This window comes from Helicoverpa zea, chromosome 26 (genome assembly GCF_022581195.2).
Source record: "Helicoverpa zea isolate HzStark_Cry1AcR chromosome 26, ilHelZeax1.1, whole genome shotgun sequence".
Lineage (NCBI taxonomy): Eukaryota > Metazoa > Arthropoda > Insecta > Lepidoptera > Noctuidae > Helicoverpa > Helicoverpa zea.
The window spans coordinates 7704027-7726227 of NC_061477.1; the positions used below are offsets into that span (position 1 = coordinate 7704027).

General features: G+C 35.5%; 4 protein-coding genes across 5 annotated transcripts in view; 2 read left to right on the forward strand and 2 right to left on the reverse strand.

The window, feature by feature from the left end:
• The window catches only part of LOC124643073, a 42982-nt gene extending 40746 nt beyond the window's left edge, over window positions 1-2236 (forward strand). For both annotated transcript variants that reach the window (XM_047181919.1, XM_047181920.1), the window contains exon 6: window positions 396-2236. In XM_047181919.1, coding sequence (XP_047037875.1) covers window positions 396-509 — 114 coding nt within the window. In that variant the 3' untranslated portion in view covers window positions 510-2236. The remainder of the gene's footprint in view (window positions 1-395) is intronic.
• On the reverse strand, window positions 2228-3731 carry LOC124643076 (regulation of enolase protein 1-like). Its single transcript, XM_047181922.1, has 3 exons — window positions 3395-3731; window positions 2813-2969; window positions 2228-2518 (listed from the first exon to the last, which is right to left on the reverse strand). The coding sequence occupies exons 1-3, from the start codon at window positions 3596-3598 to the stop codon at window positions 2268-2270; spliced, it is 612 nt and encodes a 203-aa protein (XP_047037878.1). The 5' UTR covers window positions 3599-3731; the 3' UTR covers window positions 2228-2267.
• A 262-nt stretch (window positions 3732-3993) lies between these two features.
• On the forward strand, window positions 3994-9525 carry LOC124643074 (rRNA 2'-O-methyltransferase fibrillarin). The gene is made up of 8 exons (XM_047181921.1): window positions 3994-4164; window positions 5749-5919; window positions 6505-6592; window positions 7091-7193; window positions 7578-7748; window positions 8196-8317; window positions 8647-8770; window positions 9073-9525. Exons 1-8 carry the CDS (start codon window positions 4152-4154, stop codon window positions 9238-9240), a joined length of 960 nt encoding a protein of 319 aa, XP_047037877.1. The 5' UTR covers window positions 3994-4151; the 3' UTR covers window positions 9241-9525.
• Window positions 9526-10669: 1144 nt separating this feature from the next.
• On the reverse strand, window positions 10670-22002 carry LOC124643089 (WD repeat-containing protein 43). The gene is made up of 11 exons (XM_047181935.1): window positions 21778-22002; window positions 20811-21137; window positions 20060-20226; window positions 18465-18731; window positions 17778-17928; window positions 16267-16446; window positions 15494-15615; window positions 14979-15107; window positions 13807-13929; window positions 13133-13248; window positions 10670-10823 (listed from the first exon to the last, which is right to left on the reverse strand). Exons 1-11 carry the CDS (start codon window positions 21949-21951, stop codon window positions 10702-10704), a joined length of 1878 nt encoding a protein of 625 aa, XP_047037891.1. The 5' UTR covers window positions 21952-22002; the 3' UTR covers window positions 10670-10701.
• Between the last annotated feature and the right edge of the window lie 199 nt (window positions 22003-22201).

Consider the following 22201-nt stretch of genomic DNA (forward strand, 5'->3'; position numbering starts at 1 on the left):
AAATCTGCACTTTTAGAAAGTCAATATCCACTTTGAGGCAGACCCTGCAATGAACCCATCCTTAAGTTTATTCTAAACAATATGATAAAGCCTCTTATTACGCTTTGACGGCAAAAATAAGAAAAATGTGACGCAACATTTTTTTACTTCCAAGGAAGGTAGAAAGATGGAATTTTTTACTTCTATTTAGCCACAAAACTGAGTAGATAATGTTTATTTTCATCGTCCGAGCCTTTTTTCCAAACTATGTTGGGGTCGGCATCCAGTCTAACCGGATGTAGCTGAGTACCAGTGCTTTACAAGGATATAATAAGAGAGGATATAAGAGATAATGTTCACTTTATCGTTAATTAATTATACTTCGGACATTCACAGCCATTTTTTTCTCCTTCCAGATATACAACTTAGAGAGGTCCAAAATCGCCCCCGCTCTGCCGACAACGACTCCACAAAACATGCAGGTTTCTATCAAAACAGAACCCTTAGACACCGAACCACAGCCGAGTTAAACTATTCACTTAGGTTACACTTTTTAATTCGTCGAATTATGGCGGATGTCGCCTCGACCAATAAGAATAATTGTCACCCAATGGACTAAAAGTGTTTGACACTCTGTTCGTTCGTAAGTCTGTGGTTTTTATTACTGAGAGTAAAAATATGTGTTATGCAGACTATTGCAGACATTATTAAAATTTGTGAAATAATTCCTTGCAAATGAGAAAAATCCATTTAAGAGGAACTACATCATTGTATAATGTAGATAGGTCTATGGAAGGGAAATAACCTAATGTTATTCATGAGTGTTTTGAAGTAGTATTTGAGCTATATACATACATATATATAAATGTTGTGATTATATTTATAGGAATGTTGATTTATATAAAAATAACACAGAAGATCTAAAAAAAGTCGAATGTCAATCGATTTTCAAAAAGGGAAGTTTTTTCACGCGGCTGAAAATTGAAAAAAAAAAAGATCTTTTACGAACTAAAGTTGCCCAATTTATGTATAAGTAAGTATATCTACTGAAAGTATTTATTTTCGTATGAATATCAAATTAAAAATAAATACAAAATTGTGAGATTGTAGTGTTTGTAATTGTATCAAATTCAGAATCAGATTTGCAACAAAGCGACAATATTTTTGCTTATACATTTAAGAAGTTAGTTTGAACTTATTCTGATGCATACATACATTTTGTATGGTCCAATTTATCTCTGCTTTTACTAAATCAAACGAATATAATGTGTTGAGCATTGCTGAAAATTTTGTTAAAGAGATGTAGATTTCATTCTCAATTTTGACTTCAGTTCTATTTTTCAATTTATTTCTGCAAATTGAAAGAAAAAGCGTACCTGTCTATTCGCAAAATGTATTATGGTCTATGAGTAAACGTAATTGGGAATGAAATCAACATCTCAGTATTTTGTACGTTGATTGTGGTGAATAAATGTGATATAGTTTAGTTTTGCCATGTAATTACTATTTTTAAGTTTAATTTTATTGTTAATTATTATCTTGTCTTCGAAACGAATCTTTGTGAGATTAGTCGATAATATATGTATACTTAATCGTTGCGCATGTACGTATGCCAATTGTACAAACGTTTTTTGTCAGCACACAGACGCGCACAAATATAAGATATTCTGCTTATCTCACAAAGGAAAAAGAAGTGTAAAGCATTATTGTATTTAATTTGCGCACATTTACGCGACGTAGAATGGTTATTATAACCCAGATATTGCTGTGGTCAGATTTTTTTGTATGTTGTGCCTCAATTTGAGGCAGACTTGTGTTCTACGCCTCAAATCGAGGCATAGAACATCGATAGTGATATTTGCTCACTTTTCCAAACCACGGCTTATAATTTACTTTTTGATTTAACAGTATGGCGTGAATAAGAAATTTATTTTAGTTAAAGAGCATTTTCTAGTTGTTAGAGTTATGTTAAGTGTTAGTACACGGGGAAATTCCTCTTTAGTTAGTGAGGTACATAGAGCCTCAGGTACCAAGATACAAGTTGTAATAAATATGTTAATTCCTGTACATAATGGCCGGTGTTGGCCTAAGAGTTGGCCATTGTGTACAGGCCAAATATTATGTGTCGAACACAATACGATGTTGAATAAATGTGTCGTTTATGTATGTACATTCCTTTACTTAGGAATATTGTAGGTTTACGAGAAATTATCACGGATTGTATACCGACGAATAAAAATAAAAGATATTTTATAAACATGCATGTTTTATTTTTGTACATTGAAAACTTAATTCGAATGTAGAATGTCGTCACCAGGGACAGTAATCGAAAATTTACTGAATTTAACATTCAATCCTTTTCTCAAAGGCGTACAGCACATGGGCCCGACGACACACGGGTTTTTATTCAAAGAAAACGCCATGGGACACAAACGAAGAAGTGTCCATGTTATATTGTCTGTGGAATATTTCACGCACACCACATCGCCTTTTCTTGTCATGCGAATGTAGAACTTACGAGGATTACCGGTGAAGACACCTGAAATATAGATGTCTTATATTATTTTCGAACATAGGTATTGCTTAGGTAATGATATGAAGGTTATAATGAACATTTTCACTGACATGACATCCCGCTACGTAGCCCCGACGATATATTTTACAGGCTACAGTTATACAGTCCTTTTTTATACCCGCCTACGCACTCTATAAGGTCTCATTATACCTAAGTACAGTTTAGTTTTCATTATGGGTATCTTCACTGCAAGACATAGACAGGGCAAGGCTGTAAGGTGAGTTTGAAATAACGGAAATAACAGTTGTTTTCACAAACCTGTGGCCCAATCAGAGAGTTCGTTAGTAAGGACACTGCTTATCATTGGCTGGCCGTCATTGTACTCGATGCCTGCTTTCAACCAGTGTTTATCGTCCAAGAAAATCATAAGCCCAGCTTGGTCGTATAAGTTCGTAAACTCAGCTTCTACGCATACCTGTGAAATTACCGCCAAAATTGGCTATTTAGAGTTTTGACAGCAATTTTGACGTTTGTTAAACGTCAAAATATTTTTGTTCCTCGGATTGCCTTACTTTTTATAGCTCCTTTAATTTAAAGGGACAGTTTTTATTTACTCGAGTAGATAACATAAAAAAATGATTTAATTTTGTTGCGCCTGGGTAATGATTTTTCCATGGCCAGAAAACCAAACCTACGGCTAAGGTAGGTACTACCCTTACGGTCAGAAGGCCCATCTTAAAATTAGTAAAAAGGTTGTAGTTATTTTGAGATGTCCTCTCGATTCTTGAGTCTCATTCAAATCAAATCAATTTTATTTACTATCTCTTGACTTTAGTGTTTCATTGGGCCCGGGCCCAGAATTATATTCTAAATAATAATAAAAATAACCTTAAATCTTACCGAAAATGTAAAGTCGCCGTTTATTTCTAATCCATACACATGACCGGTATTATGATGAAAATTATACCAAGTGCCTTCCCAGTAATCTGTTTTCTCATCCGTGGTTACATTAAGAACATTTAAATTATTGATTGACCATTCATTTGGCTTGTTTATCCATTTAAAGTCTTCGAGATTTATTTGATGAAACTTACTTGAGTCCATTATTTATGTTTAACTTCACAATATAATGTGAAATGAAGAAATTCACGAATACTTTGCTATTTAGGTAGATATAATGTGATATATATAGACAGTGATGATTTGTTGTATCTTATCAACAAGAACAACAACACTTCATTCAAGTGATTTCAGATTTTTTGCCATTTACTTTACAAGTAACATGTAGACAAATGAGAATATTCTACAATATTGCGGGTTTTGATGATACTATAACTATAGAATATGTTTTATTACGTTATAAAAAAAAGTTAATCAAAATTTAAAAAATCATGATGATTGAATAACTTTTTTCAACTTTTTTTCGGCAGAATTTAATGCATTTTCTACTATAGCAACCCGAAACGTCCCCTTTTTCAATCTTTTCGAATGAAGTAGCAACATTGTTCATTTAAGATGGCGTCATTTCCGGGGACGGCTGCGCGGCGTGATGGCTCCGCGCGGTTTATGAAGAAATTACAGTTTATTTTTGTGTTTAGATAGCGAACGTTAATTGTTTAAACTGTAGGATATTGTTCAAGCAACTAGTGATATTGAAATGGGCAAGCCAGGTAAGATTTTTCTTTACTTATTATAAATAGTAGTCAATCGGCGTTTTGCACATGCGTGATTGCCGCGTGTGGTAATTTCGAAACTATGTGTGAAAATGCTGTTGTTATTACATTTTCCTCTAATTAACTAATTTCGAATCACATATTCTTACCACAAAATTGTGATTTTCACTTTTAATCTTCCAAATTCACGTGTTACTTTTGAGGTTAGTTTGTCTATAACCTCGCTACATATCCACGATAGAGCCCTAACCACAGCCTTTGCAGGCCTGTGTAACCTTTTAAAATAACATACGATGCAAATTAACCATACAAATTAATTACACAAGCCACCGCAATGTTTATTTTTACCCACGCCGGGACCACGCGTGCCTCATAATTTTACTTCCTATATTGTTAAATTTACTATTACTATTTATCCGGATATAATTCTCTTTTAAATAACATCCATGTGTTATATATCACAAGAACTAATAGTATACAAATTTCCCTACAGTTGCAAGTTGATAAAATACACTTGTGGTGGTCAATGGACGAAAAAATAAATAAAATCGTTCTGTACCACACACCACGTGGCTTTACGGTATTGATAAGCTATTCTATGATTACAAAGGCTATATAATACTTCTTATCTTACCATACATAACCTACATTACCCTTGTTATACCGGCTGGCTATTATGGAGCCCACATGTGATTGCAATCATTTCAAAAATAACCATTTGTCGTGAAATTGTTGAATGTCAATATGGCCCTGACTCCATTGTGCCTATGTTGAGTTTTAAAATCACATGCGTAGATAATGGTTCAGAGCAACCACAAAATTATTGCAGGGTTTAGTAATTGTATATCTGCAGTTTACTAGCTTTAGCAATATTAAAATACAGTACCCATGTGGTGAGGCTGTTGGCATTGACTGTATTTTTTTGTCACTGTAAATATTTGTTGGTTAGAAGCCAGAAAGTCTTGACTTCCAGCCTCACCGATAGGAGTTGTATTGAGTCTGAAGACTATTTAGTCAGACAAACTTATGAAATACTGGAATTACACTGCAATAGTTTATTTTGTACTAAGTTACCTTGAAACAGTATTTTTAGGGTTTATAAGACTATTTCAAAATTCACTTTGAAATAAACCAAATCTGTTGGTAATTCAATAAGTTGCATTGACTGTTATTCTACCAACATGTTTTGATGACTAGATGAAGAGTTTGGATTGAATATGTTACATGATTGGAACTACTGGCCCAATTTGATAACAATATTAGTGTTATACTGCTAACATATTGAGGAAAGCTATCTGCAACGTTTTACCTGGGTGCGCAAAAAATTTCCATCGGATTCAGAGAAAACCACTTGGTGATGCCAGTAGGAAGATATTCCACCCAATTAATTGAGGTTGAGATTCAACTCCAATCATGACATTGTCAATTTCATGATGTTTTTAAATTACATTCTCTTATTTTTTCCCCTGAAACACAGGACTACCTAATTCAGATAATTTACCTTAGATATATGAATTTAAGTAATTTGCTAGTGTAAAGGTGTGATTATGTTTTAGGAAGTAAATGATTTGATTTCTACAGAATTTAATGGCGGTCGTGGCGGCGGTGGCCGCGGTGGTTTCGGCGGCGGCAGAGGCCGAGGCGGCGGCGACAGAGGAGGCCGAGGTGGCCGCGGCGGCTTCGGAGGCCGAGGGGGTGGAGGCGGCGGCGGGAGGGGAGGCTTCGGAGGCCGGGGTGGCGGCCGTGGAGGAGGTAAGAGATGCTAGTTTAGTCTGGATTGTGTGATAGTTAGACGAACATTTTGTTCAGATGCCAGCACAGCAAGCTATTCCAGTTTATGCATATTTTCTAAATTTTTAATCTTATACCTACTTCAGATTCTAAAGTTTATAACTTTAGTTTACCTTGATGTGCTGGTGTCTATACATAGGCTGTTTTACCAAAGGATGAGTAAAATGAAACATAACAACACAAACATCGGGTACATATTATTACTCAACAAATTGTGGATGTTTGTTATCTTGTTGCAATCTGGAATGCCAAGGTTCAGGTGACAGAATAAAGTAACATGAAGTGAGTTTCATCAAATAGCCATGTAAAATAACTCTTAAAACCAAAAGTGCTAGGATTTTTTTATCCTATATTGCTACAAAATCAAAGTCCTTTGGTATAAACAATAAAATTTTTCAATGATGATCGTGGTCCCTCTAATCTAGACCTATTCATGAAGACTATGTCCACATACCCACTTCTGATCAACAACTCACCTACAATAAACATGTTTCTTGTATTATTTTGTGCTAAATATTTTGTGCTAAAACCTCTATTTTCTCTAAGGTCGTGGCCGTGGTGGTCCCGGCGGTGGCCGCGGGAGAGGAGGAGGAGGCTTCAAGGGAGGCAAACAAGTTATTATTGAACCCCACAGGTAAATAACATCTATTATATAAAAGAAAGTCATGTCAGTTACACAAACATCTGAACCATTTAATCTGAAAATTAGAGGGGAGATAGCTTAAACCCGAGAGAAAGATATAGGATAGTTTTTGTCATCATCCGGGCACGGGAGAAACCACAAGCAGAAGCTAGCATCTTATAAAATCGAGAAAATAGTTGTATTATAGTCGGTCTATAGTACATTAGTGCATGGTTAAAATAATCACCACTAAAGAGTTGAATAAACTCTGATAGCCAACATATTTAGGTCAAAGTGATAAAAATATGTATTTCTGTAATGGTGTCATATTTGTTAAATGAAAACAAGATAGAATTTCTGTCTTGTAATTAAATGATGTTAATATTATAACTTTCGTTCTTCTGAAAGCGAACGCTTGAAGCCAACATATCTTACTGATATTACCTTTCTTACCCTTACTAATCTTCTGAGTGTTACCCCTTTTTTTAAGTAGTATGTATTCTGTCGTAGACATCCTGGAGTATTCATTGCAAGAGGCAAAGAAGATGCATTGGTTACAAAGAATTTAGTGCCTGGATCAGAAGTATATGGCGAGAAGAGAATATCCGTTGAGGTTTGTAATACTTATCTACTTCAATATAGGCAAAAAATTAAACAAGGTTCTTCTAACCTGCAGACAGACATGTGTTGCTTAGGAGTTTGTTGGGCCACTTCTTATTCCCAGCAAAAACACGTAGAAAGTGGTGAAGGGCGGGCGTTTTGGGGGCTGTCTTTTGTTAATTCCTGATGTTCAAAAAGTGCTGTTTTGCAGCCAATATTGAACAAACTATTTTTGATTTTGATTTTTCGGTATATAATTTTAAAATGATGATTGTGGTCCCTCTAACCTGACCTATTCGTGAAGACTATGTCCACATACCCACTTCTGATTCACATTACCTTCTTACCCTTACCCATTTCTGTCTTACCCTCGCTAAACAACTTACCCGTTCAACAGAATGAAGGAGAGAAGGTGGAATACAGAGTATGGAATCCTTTCCGATCAAAGTTAGCAGCAGCTATCATGGGAGGAGTGGATGCTATTCACATGCCTCCTGGCTCCAGGGTGCTGTATCTCGGAGCTGCCAGTGGAACCACCGTCAGTCATGTTTCAGATGTTGTCGGACCGGTAAGCATTGTTGAGATAATTTTTTGTTTAATAGGTGTTTGTGATGGTATGACACATTTTATTTTGCCTTTAAAGATTCAGTAGCCTCTATATATTTATTTTTTCTTAATTTTTTAAAAAGTATTAATTACTTGACTATATTTCAACACTATAATACATTTAGCATTATAAAAAGCAAACTACTGTGTCATACTGTTCTAAAATATAAGTTTTCAAGCAGATTGTCAACCATTTGATTCAATTCACTAGTTACCAAACATTCAAATAAAAATTATCTGCTTTCAAAACATTAAAAAAATCTTAAATGATGATCGTGGTCCCTCTAATCTAGACCTATTCATGAAGACTATGTCCACATACCCACTTCTGATAAAAATACCGTAAAATTCTACTTGTATACAAAATCTATACATTGTAATAACATAGTATTGTTTGTCTGTCCAACAGGAAGGCCTAGTATATGCCGTGGAGTTCTCTCACAGATCAGGCCGGGACCTTATAAATGTAGCCAAGAAGAGAACCAATATTATCCCCATTATTGAAGATGCTAGACATCCACTTAAATACAGGTAATTATCATTTATTTTGTTTATTTACTACTAGAAGAGTATTTATCGAACATACTTTAAGCCATAACAATGTTAAATGCATTTATATATATCAAAAGCAATAAATGTTATATTCAAAAACTTTTCCATTTTGAGTGAAATAAAAGTTTTAACTATTTATTAATAATATATAGACTTTATTACCAATTTACTGTGATGATTTCTAATATCTAAAATTCTAAATGTTTCATGTTGAAATGATTTGAACTCTCTCTCTGAGGTAACCTAACAGTACAGTATACCTCACTCGATCACCAAGGAATATTATTAACTGTCTCTTTATATTTCAGAATGTTGGTCGGCATGGTTGACTGTATATTTGCCGATGTGGCTCAGCCTGATCAGGCTAGGATAGTCAGTTTGAACGCACAACACTTCTTGAAGAACGGAGGACACTTTGTTATTTCTATTAAGGTGAGTTTAAGTTTACAAATGGTTGATCTTGTTAAGATTCAGTTTTTGTATAGCATTTCTGAGTAAATTCTGGAAATTAAGAAATTAATAGGATTTGTGTGACTCTGCTAGCATTGTATGTCTTGCACTTCAATCTATGAATGTTACTTAGGAACATATTTAGCTTCTAATGATGAATGAAACATTCTAAATCTTTCATGTTGATATAATTGAACTCTCTCACTGATAATACCACAGTACATATACTACAACCATATACTTTTTCCTCCATCTAACTAAACATTGTCTATTTCCTTGCGTAGGCTTCCTGCATAGATTCGACAGCGCAGCCCGAGGCCGTATTCGCAGCTGAAGTCAAGAAACTACAAGCCGACAAACTAAAACCTCAAGAACAGTTGACTTTGGAGCCCTACGAGAGAGACCACGCCGTCGTAGTCGGCATATTTAGGGCTCCCTCGAAAAAAGCATAGAAAATAAACTCTTTTTTAAGTTGACTTAAGTTTAAGTGTCTGATTTTTAACAAGGCTTCATATAAAGTTAATATCAACAATAATTTCTGTATTTGTATAGAATTGCCATTAAAAGAAGTAAATGCTGCTAGAAGCCATTATACCTCATTCCTGCACACAATTTTAAAGAAATATTTTTGTATGATAAGCTCTGAGTTATCAAAGTATTAGTTTGTAAGTTACATACGAGTCGTGTATGTTATAGTTAAGTGTTGGATGAAATATATGATGGTGCGAATGACTATATTTTATTGGTTTTATTCAGTTCTTAAATATTTCCTCGTCTATCAATGCCAATATATTGTTACTGAGTATATTTGTTTCTACATCACACAAAGGAGATGGCCAAATTTTCATAGTAAAAAAACCCAGAATCGACAGCAACGAAATGGGTACCAATGGGTTCATTATGATAGACCTTTGATAGTGCCAAAAAGTCCAGCCTGAAATCCATAGGAGCTATACAATATTTTCACAAAAATAGGTTATGTTGAATTTATGTTCATTTTAAAGATTATTAACACAAAGGACCATAAAAAAACAAGGTATACTAACATTATACATGCGAATAGTAATATCACCATAGTTACAGAGTTTGCCTGGTAATTAAAGGATCTTGAGTTTGACCCCCTCCCATTGCAATATTGACATGAACCACTCCAGATACAATTTAAGTACCGACGACATTACCTGCCTACTTGAAGAGGTTTCCCTGTTATGTGTAAACTTCTGAACTGGCAAAGGTTAATAAAAAAAAAAAAGATTTTTAGCTTTTTAGTAATTATTCGCATTAGGGCTGATTTTTCAATCATGAGTTAACTTCTATCTAAGGAATAAATATGGCGGTTTGACATATTTTCTATACAAAAGCTGTCAAAACGTCAAACCTATTCCTCAGATAACAGTTATCTGGCGATTGAAAAATCAGCCCTTAGTGAAAAGTTCTCGTGAATGCGAACAATATAAGCTCAAACACAAGGTAATTAATATTTACCATTGCCGAGTTCCCTTGACCTTCTCTATTCTCCATCATCATGGTCAGCTCAGCTCTAAACCTTCACTCGTGTATAGTGCTAACAGACATACACCCGAGTGTAAAGTTTTTACCCTATGCACAACTTCTAATGGAACAGCAAACAGAAAAGTTAAGCTTTTTTATCTTCACCAAAAAACCTTGTAAAAAGAGAACCCCATGGTTTTTTGATGATATGAAATACTTTTTGTAAACTACACATTATACTGAATCCAACCATACTTAGGTACGAAGTTTCTGTCGACTCTGGGTTTTTTTGGCCATCTTAAACTCGGAAAGGTAGATCAGTTAAACACAATTTTCTACATTTTTTCTAGGTGAGAGAACAAATTCCCAGTAAATAAATAAAAACAACAGTTTTATTGAAACAATTATTTATTAACAAGTTGTCAATCTCCGTCGCCGTCAGACTCTGCGTCACTGGCTTCTGACTCAAACTTGTCGTCTCCCCACGACGCGTCGCTGTCTGACTGGAAAGCCTCCGCTTCCGGCTCCTCGTCTGACGATGAGTCTGAAAGGAATATCACAAATATTTCTAATTATTTTAGGGCCCATCATTTTCAAAGACCGAAATGTGTCTATTTTAGAGTTAAATAGGGTCCCATTTATATGACTCTTTCCTGTGTCGGGTAAAAGCTATAGTCAAGAACCATGATAGTTGTACATGTCGCATATTGCACATTTTTGATGAATTTCTGTAATCACTACATGACAACAAATTCGAATGTGGCTATTGTTAGTGTTTGCTGTGTAAGGGTTAGATACTCGTCTCTCAGAACAAGGATAGTTCTTATTTACACCTTTGTGACAGACCACACGGCTGTCCATGGCCTGTATACCATATCCCACCAAAAACATTAAATGTAAAAAAAGCCAATCCTCTACGCAATTCCTCCACCGTAAAAAGTTTTGAGATCGCATAGAAGCCAAGTCCTGTTCAACTTGATTTGTAATAATAAATCAATATTTTGTGACTCTATCAATAGTTTCGTTCACTTTACAATAATATTGACTTGGCCATGAGCACAATAAACTACAAATATAATACAGCATATCTTGGAGAGGTGAAAGTCAAACATGAAGTTTAATATCACAGAATTAAATACTTTTAATTTATTCAATTGTTACTATATAAATGACCGACAGTCAGTAATCATCCAACATCAATGAACTGCACATGTACTATGGCGCATGTTTAGTCCATGGTGATCTCAAATTCCAATCAGTCCATAATCAGTCCAATCGTAAAATCATGTCCATATAGAATTTATCAATCCAATGGCATTTACACATTATTACGAGGAGCGACTTTTAACTTGTGCTCATGGCCAAGACAATATTATTGTAATGTGAACAAAACTACTGATATAGTCACAAAATATTGATTTATTATTACAAATAAAGTTGAACAGGACTTGGCTTCTATGCGATCTCAAAACTTTTTACGGTGGAGGAATTGCGTAGAGGATTGGCTTTTTTTACATTTAATGTTTTTGGTGGGATCTAATTTATTTTTTGTGGGTATCTTTCTTCTCTAAGTATATAACAAATTAAATTAACTTACATGCAACTAACTAAATATATAACAAACTAAATATGTACACCTCTAAAGTAGCACGTAAACAACATTTTTTTTTAATAAAGTAAAAAATTTCGAAAATTGACGAATTTTTGAATCGAATATCTTTAAGAATAAAAGAGATTTATTTCAGAGGTAGATGGCGCAATCACATGAAATTATTAGTTTTTTTTTAAATACTACTTATACTAAGCTATGTAACGAAACCATAGCGCGATTTAGACCAGGACAACGCCATCTATCGAGCGAGCATGGAGTATTCATCGCACTGCATTAATATGAAAGATTTTATCATTATTCATTTCATTTTAACCTAGCTTTTTTATTCATACGTATGTATATTTAATACATAATAACAATATACCACACTACGTAACAATAAAACAAATAGTAACATTTTGTACATAAATAAATAACAAAGTTATCCATGCAGTCAAAATTCATACACAATGTTCTTGAAAAACCGCAAATATAAATTTGTTTCCTATTTTTTTATTAAGTTTTAAGGTTTTTATAATTTTACCTTTATATGTAGCTAATAACCTATCTTGGTGCCAAATTTGAAGGTTCTAAGTTTGCTAGAAGTACCTTAGACTTTTGATGATCGGTCAGTGAGTCAGTGACAAAATGGTGTACCTTTGATCGCTCATAGCTCGTAAACTATTTATTCAAATGTCTTGTAATTTTGAGACTGAGCTTGTTCTAATACTTACTCTTGGTCATCGAAAACCTAAACTCCTAGCTTTGTTCACATGGAAGATACAGGGGGCTGAAATAGCCGCGAAACGCTCCGAGAAAAGATGGTACGGCCGTGCCCGCTTTGCTCGAGTCTTGGCTGGGGCACTGCCGTGCCCTCAGATTTACAATACAGCCTGGGGCCCGATTCTGCTAAGTTAATAATGTCAAAATTGAATAGAAATTGAATCACAATAGCAGTTTTAACCTTTGCGGGCATTCTGCTACTAATATAAGACCAATCGTATTCCAATGACATTCGATTGGTCTATACGGTAGTTTGCTCTACAATAATTGCAATCGTAAATAATTCGCAGACAATATGACTCATTATTGAATCACAGAAACGGATAAAAACGTTTATTTAAAAGAAAAAATTGCGGAATGCCACATACTCTTCAATCGTAATTGAGTCGTGATTGGATCTCAGTCGGATGTGTAAAATTCGTCACTTAAGTAAAATTAGCAGAATCGAGCCCCTGCTATAAACATTTAGAAGTACTTACCATTATAATCGAGCACTGGTTGTTGTTCGTCCTGCATGGTGTCGGCCGCACTGCGCTGCGATATCGTGAGGTCCAGTCGACCCTTCAGGTTCAGCAGCTGACAGAGGTGGGAACGTCTGTAAAGAGACACAAATATAGTCAATGTGATAAATAGATAAGATTTTAAAAGAATTATGAAGGGGGAACTTACACAATATAGGAGAAAAAATAAGAAAATATTTCTGGTATGGGTGTACCTATGAACCATGCCTAATTTTTTTCATCATTTTATTATTATTTATGACTATTTAGTATAACTGTAAATCTTATCATTATCTGTAGGAACCTCTGCACGATTCTGGATACAAAGTAGCCCAACATAGCCTTCCTCGATAAATGGGCTATCTAACACTGAAATATTTTTTTTAATCGGACCACTAGCTTCTGAGATTAGCGCGTTCAAACAAACAAACTCTTCAGCTTTATAATCATATCATACCATAATGTACATTTGGTGGAAAATATAAAATAATAGAGGTAGTCACAATTATGGACCCTGATGGGCACAGCAAAATAGAAGAGAGGAAGGCATTTAATGTAATATAGTAGTATGTAGTACATTAATATAATGGTATAGATAGCTTTTCTTCCTTAATTCTCTTCTCTAGCGAACAAAAATATAAATAAACACTAACCTATGCGTGAATATAGCTAGTAGCTGCGTAAGATGTTCGCTGGCTCGCGAGCCGAGTGACGCGAGCAGTAGCGCCGAGTGACTGCGAACTAGCGCCGACGTCCATGTGCACACTGACGCACATCTGTGGGGGAGAAATAACATTTTTTATAAAAAAATATATTTTTTTTATAAGTATTTTTAGGGTTCTGATGTCTAACTTCACTACATAGTACAAAATCGCTTTTTATGTCCCTATATCCCTGTCCGTTTGTACGCTTAAATCTTCAAAACTACGCAACCGCTTTTCATGCGGTTTTTTTTAATGCAGGGGAGATAGGTTTATATGTATAATAACATTCATTAAATTGTGAGGAAATACTGATATCCTGTGAGAACTGATACTTTTTGTAGTAATAATACTATAATTTAATCAATAAATTATAATAGACAGCTGTGTTGCTGGGAATTTTGTTCTTCACCATTTCTTCTTAACAGCCCTTTTTCTTTAACAGTTAGCTGTAAAAGGGATTTTTGTTCAAATGTCATTTGACGTGAATTTAAGTAGCCTAATAATGTATTTGACGTTGGTGCAAGAGAATGATGATGATATTTAAATTATAGTTCGGCCATTCAGAGAATGCGTTCCTGACACGTCGCGATTGAACTGACGACGTAACTACATTCATTGATTATTGATATAATAATGTTGTTTTAATGCTCCTCAATTGTTAAAACGGTAAACAACCAGCAAAAATATTTTTATCGTAACTGCAACGCCATTGCAAAGTTACGTCGTCAGTTCAATCGCGACGTGTCAGGAACGCATTCTCTGAATGGCCGAACTATAGGTATTGTTGTTGCCACAGTAACAACAAATACTTACTACTTTAAACGAGAAGAAAATAAATATTTTAGGAGCGTTCCACACAGGAAACGTGGCTTATTTTTTTGTCTGTATCATAGATATTCAACGAACGGTACCCTTGATGCGCGGAATCCGAGTTGCAATTGACCAGTTTTTTAATGACTAATATCGCATTTATTTATCATTTTATTTTCATATTTACCATAAGGTAAGTAAATATAGTGATTAATGCTCAATCCTTCTCTGTATGAGAGGGGAGGCCTGTGCCCAGCAGTGGGACAATAAAAAAATTGTAACGAACGAAGTAAATACAAGTGTTTACTAACTGGCTAGTCTTCTTAGCAGCCATATCAGCGAGTTGTTCGAGTAGCTGCGGCACGTAGTCCGCAGGGAGGCCGCTCACTGTACGCAGAGCTATCTGCGGGTCGTCCTTCTGTAGCACTGTGAGGATTATACTGAAATAGAGATATTTAAAATGTTATTAGTTACTTTAAATGTACACAAAAAATATTAAAACATTAATGCAGTCAACTGCGCAGGACATATATAGTGCAGGCACATTTGCTTGGACTGGTGCACTCACTATTCCTTCACTCTCATAATCCGATGGGACGGCAATCCGACATCACCGGAGAGAGATCACAAGCAGGACCGACATTTGATTTTAAATTAGATATAATGATGTTCTACATATATTTTGTTAATTTTTGCAATTTTAATTATCTTTTTTATACAAAAACCAAATTAACATTGTAATATTTCAATTAAAACCTACCACTTTTAGAAAGATATCTAGTATTTCATGTAGAATGAATTCCTTAAATATAAATGTAATATTTACCTTTTATCCTTAGAGTGTAGTCCCTGCATGAGCAGCTTGGTGAGGTTGTGGCTGACGGCGGACTTGCGCGAGCGCATGTCCAGCGACAAGTTCGCTAGACGAGCCTCCATTGGTACTTCTATCTGTGAAGTTAACTCTATATTTTTATATTGAAAATTAGTTTCTGCGTCGTTGGTACGGTAACCGCAATAATAAACCTTTGTATAACATAACATAAGACTGTTTTACATGTGTCCGATATCGGTGGATGTCTATTTTTTATTTAGTGATTTTTATACACATACTTTTGTACTTAATATTTTAAAAATGAAATAAATTTCACTTCAAATTATTAAATGACTTTAAGAGTGCTTTTAAATTTCTTGTCATCAACTCATGTGATGTAATACGCGTGACTATAATAAAGATTTTTCAAACTTCAATGCAAAAAATAAAACCTAAAATATAACATGTCAAGACAACTTTTAATTACGATAATTTAACTCATCGTGCACTTAGTGACACAAAAATGTAGAACCTATTATTATTTGTGCATTATTCTAAAGATACTGCAATTATTTACACGGCAGGAGGATGATGATGATGATAACAATTTGTAAAAATGTCTGTATAGGCGACGCACGTAAAACCCTTCTTGTATTTTTTTTGTTGTTTTCTTAAAAATATTTTTGACTTAGGTATATACATCTGACATTATATCTTGACTCTACAATTTTGCTTATGTATATTATAGTTGGCTTGGGGAAGAAAATGGCCTTTTTTTCTCCACGAACCTTATCCCCGGGCGTGGCTCGTTTCCTGGCGACTCCGCCGAGCGGCTCGACGTACGTGACTTGCGCCGCATCGTGTCCACTGCGCACTTTGTTCACTTCGTTTGTTTGCTTGTTTTTCTTTTTAGACTCTTTTGTCTCGCCTTTTATTAGGATCTGCGTTTTAGATTTTAGGTCTGGTATCTGTGGGATGGATAAGAAATGGTTTTTACATAAAAACATGGTATTGATATGTGATCAAAAAACTGGCCAAGTGCGAGTCGGACTCGCGCACGAAGGGTTCCGTACCATTATTTATAAAACGGACAAAAAATCTCGTTTCTTGTATGGGAGCCCCCAAAATAATTATTAAATTCTAGTTTTCAGAATTTGTTGTTATAGCGGCAACAGAACTACATCATCTGTGAAAATTTCAGCTCTCCAACTATCACGGTTCATGAGATACAGTCTGGACGGACGGACGGACGGACGGACGGACAGAAAAGCGAAAACAATAGGGCCTTGTTTTACCCATTGGGTATGGCACCCTAAAAACATAGGCACTGTCAATTTCTCGTTGATTTTTAGAACGTAATGAAACATTTTTTTTTGTGTGATGCTAAAGTTAGTAAACACATTGAATTTATATGTTGGACACCAATAACCGAGTAAACGTGAAGGAAAAGATCTTGAGTGGGGAGACTTAGGCCACGTTCACACGGCGATTATTTTCCCGTATACCGTATACGAGATTTTATCGAATAGAGTAGTGACAACAGAATATCTTGAAAATTGTTTACACAGCGTTCATACGGGAAAATCCCGTGTTCGAGAAATATATTTTAAGTTAAAACCGTATACGTGAAAAAATCGTATCGAATGGTCGCCGTGTGAACGTGGCCTTAGACTATAAAGTCACGTTCATTCCTTCTCTGTATGAGAAGAGACCTGTGCCCAGCAGTGGGACAGTAAAAAGACCCACCAATATAAAGTTTCAAATTCAATTTGACTTTTGCTATGGAGAAATTGAGTCTTGCTGGTTAGCGGTTCTTCTCCAGAGAATTCTTCAAACCATGAAACTGGCTTGACATTTTGAAAGACCTTTTACAAACCTATTTAAAACTAGCCGTTTTCCCGCGGTTTCACCCGCGTCCCGTGGTAACTACTGCCCGTACCGGGATAAAATATAGCCTATGTTACTCGTGGATAATGTAGCTTTCGAATGGTGAAAGAATTTTTAAAAACGGTCCAGTAGTTTTTGAACCTATTCATTACAAACAAACAAACAAAGTGTTCCTCTTTATAATCTATAATATAAAAATGAATCGCAAAATGTGTTGGTAAGCGCATAACTCAACAACGCCTGGACCAATTTGGCTAATTCTTTTTTTGTTGTGTTTTTTATTGTCAGGAGAAGGTTCTTATGAAAAAAAAAAATAGGGTAAAGTAGAGAAGTCAGTTGACGGGAGCGAAGCCGCGGGCAAAAGCTAGTATTAGTATAGATTTAAACAAAATGAGTTTGAATTACAACTTACCACTTTCTCGAAAGTCAACACAGGTCCGTTCCAGTACCCTAACAGTAGATCCCCGGTGGGGGGCAGCCGGCAGCACTGCAGCGGCAGAGGTTTGGCTTCACCACTCGATACTTGTATTGTTACTGATGGCTTTATCGGTTTAGTTGATGAGCTGTAAGATTTGGGGGGTAAATTATGTAAATAGAAGGTTTGTAGTGTGATGTATGAGTAGATTGAGTAGGATTTTTGAGTGTCAGAATAAACTTAGGTAACATAAAGATGACTGCTTAAACTGGGGCGGAAATTCAAATACTAATAGGTTTTATGATGTTTTGACTAATCAAATAAGATCAACTAAGATAATATTTAAATTTCGCGTTAGTAGTAGAAGAATTTACCTAAAGCTCTAAATAGACAATCACTGTACTAAACACTTAAATTGTTTCAGTAGTTTTGACGTAAACGCGCTACAGAAAGACTTTCGCATTTACAACAATAGCAAGTATTTTTAAATAATATACAAATTTTAATTTAAATGCAATTTAAATACATTATTATATAATTAGGCCTATATACATTCTAGACTTCCGAATTATGAAATCTACCCAAATACTTTAGATTTGCTATCAAACACAAAAACAAAAAATGAATGGTCCTCAAGACTTGGTATCTTAAAAGAACTACATACAAAAGCAAAATCCAACTTACCCATTCAACATGTGTCCATAATAATGTACAACCCCGCTCCTAGTAGCAGCCGCTAAGCTCAACCTCGTAGCCCCAGCTTCCACCTTCAGCTCCACATCGACAATCCTGGGCGCATCTTCCAGCACAAAGTTGTAGGTAGCCGTGGTGGTCACCGGCTTGGAGACGGACTTTCTCCGCTGTCTCTTGTGAGGAGTTTCATCACCGTTTAGTTGGGGCACGTGGTCGTCTGTGATTGTGACGTCCCAGAATGATAGGAGACGCTCGTTTCTGAAAGAGGTTGCTTTTGCTTAGTCGGTTTTAATGTATTAAAATGGCTTAAGTGGCATTGTTTTAGTGAGTTCACGGATGAATTAGTTGTTTAAGTTAAGTGACAGTAAGAGTAAAACCTTTCGGGGGATTAACTGTTCTTGTGAGTGTTAAATAAGTGCCTCGCTAACGCATTGGATTGTACCTGTCTGTAATGTTAGTGGTAAGGTTGAGAAATAAATAAATGTTTATTGCAAATCAGCAATAACTGCAAGCAACAAGCACAAAGCATTTGTAAATAACTATAGCTATGATAACAATTGTTTTTATAATTTTATAGTTTTTTTTAACAATTTGAATAAAAGACTCATGTATAACATTAACAAATTAACTGGGGCCCGATTCTCCTAATTTTACTTAAGCGACCTTCGATTGACGTTCGACTCGATTCGACTGAGATCCAATCCCGACTCGATTACTATTGAAGCGTATGTGGCATTCCGCTATTTTTTCTTTGAAATAAACGTTTTTATTCTTTTCTGTCATTCAATAATGAATCATTTTGTCTGCAAATGTTTTACGATTGCAAAATGATTGCACGGCAAACTACCGTATAGACCAAAATTACCAAAATAGCATACCAATCGCACACCAATCAAATGTCAATCGAATACGATTGGTCTTTTATTAGTAGCAGAATGCCCGATATGGTTAAAACTGCTATTACGATCGTATTGCGATTCGATTACTATTCGATTTTGACATTATTAACTTAGGAGAATCGGGCCCCTGGCTTTCTATTGGTAAAATTATATCAGTTCAGTACATCCAGAGATTACAATTTACAATTGTGATTTTGTTACCTAATTCTATATACATCCATACAAATTCCTGAACATTTTGCATACATTATAATCCATATGGTGGTCTAGTGGGTAAAGGACCAACCTCTCAAGTATGAGGGCGCAGGTTCGATACCAGGTCAGGCAAGTAATGCCAATGCAACTTTTCTAAGTTTGTATGTAGTTTCTAAGTATATCTTAGACACCAATGACTGTGTTTCAGATCGCACGTTAAACTGTAGGTCCCAGCTGTCATTGAACATCCTTGGCAGTCGTTACCGGTAGTCAGAAGCCAGTAAGTCTGACACCAGTCTAACCAAGGGGTATTGGGTTGCCCGGGTAACTGGGTTGAGGAGGTCAGATAGGCAGTCGCTTCTTGTAAAGCACTGGTACTCAGCTGAATCCGGTTAGACTGGAAGCCAACCCCAACATGATTGGGAAAAAGGCTCGGAGGATGATGATAATACATATGGTGCCCAAAAATTAAACAACCAAATCTCTACATACTGTGAACCCTCAATGAGCCAGCAGACATCGTTCAACGAGGCTATCGCGAGCAGAGCAGTGGGTGCCGCGTTATGTCCCAGGTTCTTCAGTACCGTTGCGTCTCCGTCGTGTAGGCGCCAGAGCCGCACTTGGTATGACGCTGCTACTAGGAAGCGGGCTGTTGTGTTCTGAAAATTAAATTATTGTTTTAGCATTGTTTGTTATGTATAAATACATTTGGAAACCACTTTACGACACTGTATGCTGTATTTATCTTACTCTGACACCTTTCTATCTACCATGTTCTATTCCGAATATCCATATCGAAAAGAATTTCAAATATTTATTTTGATTATATTTGAACTCTTTTCGATATGGAGAGTTTCAAATATTTATATTTGTAACTCTTTTCGGCTATCGAATCGCTAAGATAAGTAGCTATATGTACCGCTTCTTGCCAGAAAGTCTTGGGTAGGCCACTGTCTTGCAGCATACACCTAGCTTTTTCAACTAAGGATCTATTTGTCCATTTGACCAACAGGAGGCAAGTACACGGCTGGTCATGGTTTGCTAGTTGTCATAGTTGAATGGGGTAGCTTATGGTATGAAAATTTCCAGTTTAAGGGTGATTCATTGCAGGAATTGACTTTTAAGAAGTATAATACTAGCTTTTGCTTGCAGTTCCACTGTCCATACTACTTCCCACACTCAGATAATCTCTTGGTTAAGTAGTTTTCTCATAAAAGAGGTATTTAATAAAATATCAACTCACCTGTTTATGCGGTACAATTTTGATTGCACACACAGTGTTCCCATGTTTATTCTTATTGTCAACATTAATATTATACTTATATCTAATCAACGAACTGTGCAAGTCCCACTCGCACACATTATTCTCCTTATTACAACTGTATAGACCGTACTTCCGGTGCCAGTCCAACGTACTTATGGCCGTACTTGTGTTTTCGTTACTTAAAACCGTTTCTACTTTAGCTTGTGCTACGGAATATATTAAAATCTTTCCACTGGTTGTGCCGAGGGCTATGCAGTGTGTTTCTTCAGATATACTCTTTCTTTTTCCTCCTTTTTGAGGGGTAGCCTGGAACAAAAACATTGAGAATAAACATAATATAAAAAAAATCTTTTGGTGTTATCCCACATATTGCAGACTACTGTGCAAGTGTTGAAAATCCATCGGGGCACATTTTACATTTTGATTGCATGATAATTTTTTGTAAGCTAACCTTTTTGTTACTGTTTTGATCATATTCCAAATTATATCTACTTGTTTATGTTGTAAATAAAAAATCTAAGGCATATTTAAGGTTTCTGACAGACTCATTTCCACCATAGCCATAAAATCATATAAAAATAATCAATATCTGTATGAATGGGGCCATCAAGGTTATTAAAATAATGTGTCCAAAATATGTATTGAGGTTATATTTACATTTTATCTTTATTATCTTATTGAGGATATGCCAAAGAGTGGTAGTAGGTTATGATATGACAATTTCGTTAACAAGTTATAACTTAGTAAACATTAAAAGAGTTCTCTAACGACTTTCAAAAAGTTATAAGTGTTTATCAAAACAAATGATTTCACAATGAAACATCCAAATATGTAAATTATACCAGTCTTAACAGATATATTGAGGAAATGTGAATCTTTAGTGTATGAAATACCGCGAAAAATGCAAGTAGACGAAATAATACTAAAAACCACGTGTTGTACTTACCGCTGACTGGGAGGCCGAAATCCATTGCAAACACGAAGGCGGTGAGGTCAAATGTAAGTCCGGAGTGTACTCCTGTTTGAGTACGTTAGTTTCTGTGTCCCATATCCTCAGTCTGCCATCCTGACTAATAGCAGAATAATATTTTCCGTCCTCGGAAAACGCCGCCTCTGCCATGGTTCATTCCGCACTGACAGCTGGCGTTCCGTTCCTGTGCCACTTGAAATTTTTACCACGTGAGATCTACAGGTTTGTGATTTAAGAAAACTTTTGAAAATCAGTTTCGCTACTTTCGCTAAGTTTCGTAAGTTTGATAACTTTCGCTATATCTGTTAGTAATATTTTAGTTCAAAAAGGGAATTTTTGTTTACTTACACTGATATAAGTTATTTGACATTTTGAAAATAAATAAATAAAGCGTACAACG